The following is a 10,786-nucleotide window of genomic DNA, read 5'->3' on the forward strand; positions in this document are numbered from 1 at the left end:
TTACACTTCAGTTATGAAGACAATGGTGTATGCTTACTTGTAAATGCTTAAATGAAATAAAATTCTAATATTTTCCAATCAAAAAAGATTTTAATGAGCTCTTAATTTGGTGCACACAATCTTTCTGGGTAAGAAAGTCAAGACTGTGACTCTTTTTTTTTTTTTTTTTTTTTTTAAGGTAAACAGGTTTACAAAACTTTGATTAAAACTAAACCTTTCCTCTGAAATAGGAGAGTAATTAAATCTATAAGAAAATCATCCAAAATCAGAACCCCCAGCAACCTGATTTCTGATTTCTGACAAGTTGCTGACTTACAGAAGTCAGCAACTTGTAATAGAAAAGGTAAGTAAACTTGTGAAATCAATTTCTCAACATTAGAACCAGACTGAGCTTCAAAGTAACACATTTCTTAGTATTAAGTATATTCCCTCCCTGTTTTGGATAGCCTAAACACAGCTGTACAACTGCATGGCATGCCAGATCAACAACTCTTTTGCTGCAGTGATCCTGCTCATAAAAAGGAAAAGAAATACACTGCTGTACTATAAATAGTTGCACAAGTCTTGACTAAAACAGCATGGATTATTCAGTGCAGGGCAACCATACTGATAAGATTCACACATCAAATCTGTCAGCATCCACCTGCAGAACACACCGACACTGCCGTAAGAGGAGAACTCAAAATGAAGCTGACAATCACACAAAGCCAGAGCTTCTACATGAACTGAACAGTCCAAACATCATTACTGGTCTCCCTGCCAAACAAAACCACAGCCCTCTGATTGATCCTTTAAATCAATAGCAACAGATGAAAAGAGTATTAAACTATGGTTGCTTCATTTCTAGTAAAAAAAATAAAAAGTAACACATATATGTAGGTCCACCTATGTCCTGGAAACACACGAGATAAATCTTTACCATGAGTAACGTCCAAATCTCTTAAAACATGTGTTAATATAAGAAAGTGCATGCAAAATATTAAGAAAAACAAAGGCAACATTTAAAGCCAACAGACAAGATTACATGCAACAAAATCAAGAAAAAAGAAACAGTGCTAACATTGATATATAGTCTAATAAAATACAATATAGATTTATAAAGAGTAGAGCAAATACAACGTGGTTATTCTGCAAGTGCACATTCAAGGATAGGGGCTCCTTTCGAAAATTTTGGGGATTTTGGAGAAGCGCCTGTGCTGAGTATTATTCTGTGCCTGCCATTCACTCAGGGTCATGGTTGGTGTCTCGTTCCCAAAGCGTTTCTGGTAATTTCTGAAAAACAACAGCATCTTAAATATGCCTATTACTCACTGTGATATTGCATCTAGGCAAAAGTTTTTATAGGCAACTCTTCAGGTTTTTAAAAGTGATGGTGGACAACATAGAAACTACAAGTCTGCGTATTTGGGTTCTTTTCCAACTTCTGAGTTTTCTTAAAAAAAGCAGCATAACTTCAAACCACAGATCAATCCGGTGTATTTCAAGCTAAAGATGTGCGCACCTGCATGTGAGATCCGAAGGGTGCTGCCACTGAGAGCCATTAGAGCCCGTCTGACCGGCAACATGCGTCATCAAGTCCAGAAGTTCAGTCATGGGTCCTTCAGAACAAAAAGGCATTTTGCAGATCATAAATTATAGTGCTGTTGTGTGTTTGACAGAGTAAAATGTTTCAGATTTTCAACCAATTTCTATTTCATAGACAACCTGAGAAAATACAAAATAGTGCCAAAATTATTATTTAACTGAAAAACATGATCAAACTACCTGTGGGGGGGAAAATGCCTCTGCTCTACTTATTAGAATGTGAATTAACTGAATAACCAAACTTTGGGAACCTCAGTTCATTTCCACTAGCCCATAAACAGATTAGGAAAAAAAGTTATACTAATATATGAGCCGGGAGGGAACTTCAGAACCATTTCCATGGCTTTAATTTTACACAAATGGAGAAAGCATAAAAGTGTTAAATTAAAAAGAAAAAAAACTGACTTCAAGAATCAATTACCTATGACAAATTATTGTTGCAGTTAGTACTTTTATAAATTTCTATCCAACTGCTGCTTCCATGAAAATAATTTTTCAGAACTTTTTAATCATAATTTGTATTACTATTGCAGTAAATGCCATGTTAGCTCCATATTGTCCCTGTTAATCTAATTTTCTTCCTCCAGTGGGAACAACCCAGATAAATGGATAGCTCCATAAAACTGGTAAGTGTGAAAATGGTCCTGCGGAGGAAACACCATAACATGTATGAATATTGAGTCTCTCAGGTTACAGTAAGTTCAAACTCAGAACTTTTAATAGGAATGAAATTTAAGACCAACACGGCACATTGACAGAAACATTCAAATGATCCCAACAACTGATGTTCTCTGTTCCTGTAAACTTTAGATATTTTTCCTTGGATAAACATTTTTCCAGAGTTGAGCATTGGTAAAGCAGTAAGAACTCTAGTAAAGGAGAAAGCAGATGTCTTTCACCAACTAGGAGGTCTGAAAAGGAATTTCATCCCTTCTCTGGGAATAGTTTCTTACCTTGAGCTCTACCTGGATTTTCAGTCATGTGGCTTTTGACAGAAAATATGTACTGCCTTTTATGATGTTCCCATTCCATACTGTTGTCAAGGATTTTGGGCCTAAAAGACATGAATGCGTGTACATAAAAGAAGTCACAGCTCCATCTAGAGGTCAGTTTAGATACTGAACTACCTGTGACCCCTTCCACGCTTGATTGTTTTATCCCTCTTTTTGTCTGCAGAGCTTGTTTTCTGTTCTGGTTGGGTAGAGGATGCTGGTTTGCTGATCCACTCACTCTGACCTGGAACCACCACTTTTGATTTAACCTTAATGGAGAGCAAAGATTATTAGAGTGAATACTACAGAATGAAAGGAACTGATCTTTATATACTAGAACAGCTGAGGCAACTTACCTGCACCTGTAAGGGCAATGTGGTTTCATATAAAGTGTCCAGAGTGTAGTCTCCGGAGTTGTAGGTCTGAGATATGTTTATAGGCATCTTAAGAGCTTCTGATAGCCCACTCTTCTGCTCCACTTCAGCAGATGGCTGGCATACAGAGGATTCAAATATTGGCTGTCCAATATTAAAAACCTCATCTTCTCCCTCTAAAAAGCTTCCATCACACTTAACAGGCTCCAGGAGTGGTCCGCTCACAGTCTCGCTACTGTCCTTAATTAAAAAAGAAAAGTGCGGACCACATGTTGACGCTTGCTCGTGCCTCATCTGCTCTGGTGGATTCTCTGTCTTGCATTCTCCTGAATGCAAGACAGAGGAAACATACCCTCCATCATCCTCCACCAGTCCAGCATCAGGTTTTGCCTCCTGAATGGTTGGTTCTACCATCTCCAGTTTCGGTGGATTGAGGCACAAGATGTCATCAACGTCATTGTCAAACACAGATGACATGTTTTTGACGATCTTCTCAGTTTTCTCCACCTCCTCTTTGGAGCACCCACACTGAACATGCTCCACATCCAGCCGAGAGCTCACAGGTTCTTTAGTTTCCCTCCCAGCTGGAGTCTCTTCTTTAAGCACAGGGTACGAGGTTGCGAAGGGGGATAGTGAATTGTTCCTAGTAAGAGGGCTAGAGTAGTCCATAAAGCAGCCAAGGTCTGGGGACAGAGCATTGGAACTACTCTGCTTTTTACATGGACTGTTGTAATCATTGGTCGTGCCACTATCCCCCAGTTTCCTTTTTCTCCCAGAGTCGTTAACTATTTTAATTTTGAAGTTGACAAAAGGATTAGAAGGCTCTATTGAGGAACGAGGACCTTTCTGTTGGTCAGACATGACCATCCGGGAATAGACAGAAAGAGGCTTTAGGTGGTTCGTATTTGGTGGATTTTGATGACTGAATATTGTGTTCGCATTTGATTCATTGTCCATGCCTGTTAAGAAAAGAAAACCACATGAAATATCTACAGTTTTCTTCAACATCTTACAAAAAAACAAAAACTGTATAAAGGATGCACAGAGGATGCACAGAGTGTCAAATCAAATTCATGCCAGGCTACGGCAGTAAAGAATGACACAATGTACCTTCTCTCCCAAGGTCAACAATACAGTTCAATTATTCTGACTTGCACCATTTGGTCCTGCAGTGAGTCAACACAACCACTTTCTCTATTAACTCATCATCCCCTCTCTGGTCCTTTGTCCAAAGATTTGAACTTCCTAGATAAATAGCTTAAAAATCCAAATAGACTCTTATTTAAAATAAAACAGAACAAAGAATATCTAAATTTGACATATAGAGACTTTGTTCATGGTCACAGAATTAACTGGTCTCATCACTTCAGCTATACTCATGAAAAAACACAGGAAATAGTTCTGTAGCAGCATGATGATACCTAATGAAGCTTCTTTAATTTTCCATAATTCCTAAAAGATATCCATCCATTTTCTAACCTGGACAGGTCACCAGTCTGTCGCAAACTCCTCACACAAAGCCTAATGCAGTTCATATATCCATATTTATATCTAAGTAGACATTTAAAATAAAATGTTTCAAATTGAAAGGTTAACAAAACGTTTAAAAGGACTGTTAACGCTTGGGGATCTATTGAAAAAATATTTAAATTAGGAGGCTTAAGGTCGTAGCTAAATTTAGTATCTCAGCGGATTTGAAACAAAACACCGCGAACTGCTGTAAGTTCTACAAACAACAACTATTTTTCACTGAAGGTATATTAAAATTAAGACAAGCGCAGTTTTATTGAACACAAGGTCTTTCTGAGGCTCCCACCTTAAGGTGAAAAGTTCCCTCCATAAAACAAGACCTCTTCTTAGCAAATAATAGCTTAAACCGTGAAACAATTCAGGCGAAAAAGCAAGCAAAACTTTACTTTCAAAATCCGCAAATGTGCAAAGCACATTCCATTTTATCTCACGCAGATAAAGGAAACTGTAACCAAATGCTTTTTATCCCCTGTGCCAAATATCCATGTTGGCGGTTATTTTTGAGGTAGCATCAGTTCTAGCATAGCTTCAGCGACAGAAGCTAACTTACGTTATCGTCTTTACAAAATGTAAAGGACTCAGCCGGAAACTTACGATTGAGCTGAGCTGGAAAAGACAAACTTTTAAGTATTGCACCCCTGGAATGAAATAAACTTACCTTTTTTTTTTTTTTAATTATTTTTGGAAAACCAACCAGACAAACGTGCAACCTGCTGCGCCACTCTGCCCGCTCCTGTTAGCTTTCTGACACTGACACGAGCGCAGGTGTTTACATGAGAACGCTCACGCGAAGGTTAAAGGTTACAGGTTACACCATTTTGTTTTGTTTTTTTCCTTTTTCTTGTTATTTATACAGTTCACATATTTTCTCATTATGCTTCTCATTGTAATAATTTTTTACTGTCTAAAGTAAAAAATCCGCAAATGTGCAATATCATATCATAAAAATCATAAAAATAAACTCTTGCCAATGCCACTTAATCAGAATATAACAGAAAAATGTCTTTAAACTGTATGATTTGTTTGAAAAGTTTTACGTGTCGACAAGATTCTCTTAATAGTTTTCTGTAATTCTGACAGAACTGGTGTAACTGGAAAAATGTTCAGAGTTTTGCAAATGTATTTTTTAAAAATCACATTTACATAAATGTTCACAGCTTTTGCTCAAGACTTTGTATTGTTATGTGCCACTGATCACCAACATAACATTTAGTTTTGAGTCAAGTCTTGCAGAGCAGTTAGATGACAGCCCATTTTACAGTCAGAGATCCAAGTGAGACATCAAAGGTCAGAGATGAACTTTTAATAATGATTTACTGAAAGCTTTATTAAAGCTACCGGGAAAAAGGTGCAATACAAACTGCAAAGCTTAAAGAAAGCAAAAGTCACACACTACTGTTTCCTGTAAGTGCCCTCCTATCTGAACTCTGCAGAAGTTATGTAAACATCACATTTTGGCGTGGTTCTATTTGTGCGCGATTTTTACTCTGTGTGAGACAGAAGGTACTTACAGTACACAGTTTTACATCCTCTTCCTACGTGATAAAATATGTGTTTATGGAAAGACCCTCCCTCCATGATCAATTCAAATGAAACATTGACTGGCCAAACTACTATAGATTTCATGCCCCTGTTGCAACTTTTCACCAGACTGCATTCAGCATACAAACCAACTCCTAAACCTACCCACACAAACACCCAGACTGCAAAAAAAAAAAAAAGAAAAAACATCACATGATTCCTGCACCTCTTACGGTAAATGAGCTCAGTTCCCAGAATTATGACCCCCTGTCTTCCAGTACATACTTTGTATGTTGCTATGGGAACTGTTTTCACAGGATGGACTTGTCATAATGACCTATAGTAACCCCTGTGTGTGGGTATTTCCTTTCTCTCCTAAAGAAGAAGAGGACAGCCTTTACATCTAGATTGTTTTCTGCTCCAGGTTTCTGATTGGTTCAAACTGATCACACCACATAGCTTTTTAATAGCGCCAGCAAACACAGTGTCAACAGCATTTCAATCTATCAAGAAACCTGAGTCAGCATTCACTATTATCATCATTTGTGATTCTGAATTGGAGCAACCAGTTTATTTAGGTAACAGTTATGCATTCCTATATGCCAAACAAGTTCCACCATTCAAATAGTTGCACTCTGGGTGTCATGTTACGAAGAAAAAAATAATTTCTTTCTCTCTCATCACCCTGGTCTTTCATCCTCACTGGCTGAAAATAATCATCCGACATTTAAACCCATCCCAAAAATCCACAGCCCTTACATCAAGACACTTTATTTTTTGTTTCAAGTTGATGTTTATTGTCTTTTTTCAGGAAGTTGCACATAGATAGAAAAACAAACAAGCATGATTATGAAACACAAAGAGCAAACCAAGCAAGTAATCACAATAGAATAAAATTACATAAATGTAAAACTGCAAATGCTACTGCATGATTTGTGCATGATTATATAAAGCACAAAGAGCAAACCAAGCAAGTAATCACAATAGAATAAACTGCACAGATGTAAAAACTACAAATTTATAATAATTTATACTATATATTCCACATAAATATTGATATTTTATTATAGTTATGATATCAATATCATATTAATAGGTCAATATTGGTATTGACTTTATAATATATGCTGATCTGGCATAACATTATGACCAAATCAAGCTACATATATAGAATTATTCTAGCTTCCACAGCGATATGTTTTACTCCTAGTCCTGTGCGAGTATGTGTGTGTGTGTGACGATTGGGGGGTTAGCATGGACTTAATGAGGTCTAGGTCGAAATGTTTTGCTAGTGGGTCTCAGAGTGCACACTCTGGTGCAGCAAAAAGGCTTCCACAGCCTCAAGAAAGAAGTGGGACCAGTTCTTTCTCAAATGTATACCACATAAAAACACAGAATAAAATTTTGCTAAACAGAAGATCAGAGCCTCAAATATGTTGAAAGTAGTAAATTATGCAATCATCCCCCCAACGGTCCCAAACACACACAAGCTCTTACAGGAAATATCTCTGATAAGGTATATGGATGGAAATTCCTTTAAATGGCGTTTGCTCTATCTCCGTTTCTCATCTAGACACCAGGTGTTGGATCAGGATTCATTTTCACCGTTAGGTAAAGCCCTCCACACCGGCTGCAGTCGCTTTTCCTAACAATAAAAACAGAGATTGGTTCAGATTGTTCAGATGAGGTAAATAAAAGTTGTTTTACGAGTCAACATGAAAAAAGGCATATCTCCACCTTTTGAAGTACAGGCCAGCAAGAACTGCCAGCACAAGTACAGCTGTGACTGCGACTCCAACTGCAATCCAAATCTTTGAATGTCCACCTACTAATAGACAGGATTATGGGATTAACCACGATATAGGCTTGATACAGGCTATCAAACTTGAATAAATGCTATTATCTGATAATATTATGGGATTATCAGATAAAAAAAAATACATTCTTTAAATAAAAAAAAGAAGTTCTAACAGATTAATTAAATCTTAGCCCTAACTTGAGTAGAAATGAAGTAACATGGTGTGATACATTTTCAGGCACCAAAAAACAAACTCACAACTAAACTGTTGATCTTTTTTGCTTGGCTTGGTAAGTTTTACAGGTCTAGATAAATTAGAAGTATACATTTTCTATTCATTGATACATGGATTAGTACCTTCTTCTCCATGGTAGAAGTCCTTGCCAGAGCATGTTACTGTAAAAACAAACTTCATTAAAATTATCGAATAAATAAAAATCATTTTATCTTTGATAAATGGGGGAAAGTATCAACAGAATGAGGAATACCGTTGCAGATGGTTCTGCATTCCTCTTTTACGCCAGTATTCTGAGGGAAACACATAGCAGAGATAAATGTTGTCAGCACACATTTTAATTTATACACTATCTGAATGAAAACTAATGTTCTTGCAGGAAAGCATGTTGCATTGTGTTCCAATTTGATTAAAACTTACCTTTGAAATAATGCTAACGATGCCCTGAAGACATTTGGAGGTGCTTAGAGAGTAGATGTTGCTATTCAACACTGGAGGAATTTGTCCGGAGTTGTCAGCAATTGTGAAGTTCTAAAATGAAAAAGTATATATAGGTCTAGATAAATGTATATATCTAGACCTATCTATACATGTGTATATATATATATATATATATATATATATATATATATATATATATATATATATATATATATATATATATATATATATATATATATATACACATGTATAAAATGTTAATATTGAACATGTTAGTTAATCAATAAAAATGTCTTCATTGATGTTTTTTTAATTTATTTTTTTTAGTAAATAACAAGGAAGTTCAAATGTTGACATGTTACTGGTCATAACTTACAGTTCCGTTAATCCAAGAATAATCCCAGTCAGAGATATCTGTGCCAGGCGCACCAGGGTCTGCAGAGAGGATGTAAGTTGTCTTCTCACCATTCCGGCTGACAGTGCAGGTTAATTTACCAGCACTGACCAGGCCAACCAAACCTGGGAACAAACAAACACAAAATAATAGAAAATAATGAAAATCTGTTTATAGTGTGGTTACATTATGGCTGGTCGATGCTAAGGTATAGGAATGAAATGAAGAAATGCCGAGGCTTCCAGGGTTTGTTCATCTTCAAAAGCAACAAAAGCAGCTGGAATTCCCCCCCGCTGGGAACACGGATGCTGATGTGGTCACCTAAACGGAAAGAATATCTCCTTTCTTTCTGCTTCAAAACGTTGTCAGTATTTATATATAAAAGGGTTTTTGGTTGTAGACGAAAAGCAGCATTATTTCAAAAGTAATTCTGGAAAAGCCCGAATGCAAAAGCCGAACACCTGTCTGCTGAGAAAACGTGCGCCGGCGATTTCTACCACAAACCCAAACAATTATGTCATTGACACTCGAGTGAGACACGTAATCTGAGTCAATATTAACAAATAGTTCAAAATCACACTTACAAAGGATGCGTCCTATCCACACCGCGTCCATTTCTCTCTGATCGAGAGATCAGGAAGCAGAGCGAGAAGACCGCCCCCTAGAGGGCGGTCTTCTCACCCACCCACCCAAAACTATTACTTTTCCCTTTTCCTCTCTCCCAACAATGTTGCAACACTTTCTTAACTGGGTGATCTTCATTTTGTCCTTTTAAACTTATCCAATAATTTACCATGATCTGCTGTCTTCTAATACATAATGGCATCTCTCCTGACTCTACTTGTAACGCACATACTGGAGTAGATTTAACTGCCCCTAAGCAAATTCTCAAAGCTCTTGCTTGAATAATATCCAATTTGTTTAACCTAGTTTTGCTTGCTGATCCATACACCACACTCCCATGATCTATTCTAGATCGAATTAATGACACATAAATATTTTTAAGTGATTCAAAGTTTGCACCCCATGTCAACCCTGTCAAGCACCTCATAATGTTAAGAACCTTTTTACTTTTTTCCATAATGTGATCTATATGACTTTCCCAAGTTAGTTTCTTATCAAAGACTACTCCCAAAAAACGAAAACTATCAACCGTATCTAATTCTTTCCCATATAAATATAATTTTTTATCAATTCTAACTTTCTTATGGGTGGATCACTATCTCTGTATTATGATAATAATAACAATAATAATAATAACAATAATAATGATAATAATTTATCAATATGCAATTGTCTAAATCACGTGACTGAACATTTGCCAATATTCTGGTAATGTAATCTATTTATGTTTTGCCATTCCTTCCTCTTTTTTGTAGCAGATCACTCAGTATTTTTTGTTTGTCTGAACTGGGATTGTGTAAGATAGCTAATATCAATACAATACCAGTCAAAGCGGAAATTGCAGAAATAGATCATTTTCATACAGGAGAAAGGCTATTGGCTATTGCCACGGTAAAGTGTAAGTTAAGGTTACACTCTCCTTTCATAAGAATCAGTGAGGCAAATTTCTCTATTTTTGTAATTTGGCTTTTTACTCAGACTTTCAGCTCCTCACATAGTGTATTCTAGTTTCTATTCCACACCAGGCTGATGATGTTAAGGGTTGGAGCGAGCAAATGAGCCCAGGTATTATCTTCTAATGGAGTTCTACTTGATTAAAATGATGAGCTGCATTATTCTTGTAAAGGAAGCTGCTGCAAATGTTTGGAAACTGACACAATAAGGATTCATAGACTGTGAAAGATAAACATGCTCTCTTATCAACTACTGAATAAACAAATCCGACAGCTAGTGATTTGGCTTTTCACAAGCATAAGTCCTGACTGACTGTTCACTAGTTTGCAGCTATAACAA

The 10,786-nt window shown here is 36.6% G+C and overlaps 1 protein-coding gene across 2 annotated transcripts; it reads right to left on the reverse strand.

The window, feature by feature from the left end:
• Nucleotides 1–40: 40 nt before the first annotated feature.
• LOC129365497 (S100P-binding protein-like) lies at nucleotides 41–5,207 on the reverse strand. Of its 2 annotated transcripts, XM_055038725.1 has the most exons (7): nucleotides 5,139–5,207; nucleotides 3,303–3,909; nucleotides 2,933–3,185; nucleotides 2,712–2,845; nucleotides 2,538–2,638; nucleotides 1,502–1,598; nucleotides 41–1,272 (listed from the first exon to the last, which is right to left on the reverse strand). In XM_055038725.1, the coding sequence occupies exons 2-7, from the start codon at nucleotides 3,905–3,907 to the stop codon at nucleotides 1,143–1,145; spliced, it is 1,320 nt and encodes a 439-aa protein (XP_054894700.1). In that variant the 5' UTR covers nucleotides 3,908–3,909; nucleotides 5,139–5,207; the 3' UTR covers nucleotides 41–1,142. The 2 variants fall into 2 exon arrangements, with proteins under 2 accessions (XP_054894700.1, XP_054894699.1); XM_055038724.1 differs by having other exon boundaries at nucleotides 2,933–3,909.
• Nucleotides 5,208–10,786: the final 5,579 nt, after the last annotated feature.

This window comes from Poeciliopsis prolifica, unplaced genomic scaffold (assembly GCF_027474105.1).
Source record: "Poeciliopsis prolifica strain line A6 unplaced genomic scaffold, Auburn_PproV2 SCAFFOLD013, whole genome shotgun sequence".
Classification (NCBI taxonomy): domain Eukaryota; kingdom Metazoa; phylum Chordata; class Actinopteri; order Cyprinodontiformes; family Poeciliidae; genus Poeciliopsis; species Poeciliopsis prolifica.

What these genes read in the sequence shown, in the direction of transcription:
- LOC129365497 (XM_055038724.1), bottom strand. Translation starts at nt 3,907, where the DNA reads ATGGACAATGAATCAAATGCGAACACAATATTCAGTCATCAAAATCCA. An exon ending in CATTGCCCTTACAGGTGCAG is followed by an intron (nt 2,846 to 2,932) that starts GTAAGTTGCCTC and finishes CTCTCCATTAAG; the next exon opens with GTTAAATCAAAAGTGGTGGT. An exon ending in AAGCGTGGAAGGGGTCACAG is followed by an intron (nt 2,639 to 2,711) that starts GTAGTTCAGTAT and finishes CATGTCTTTTAG; the next exon opens with GCCCAAAATCCTTGACAACA.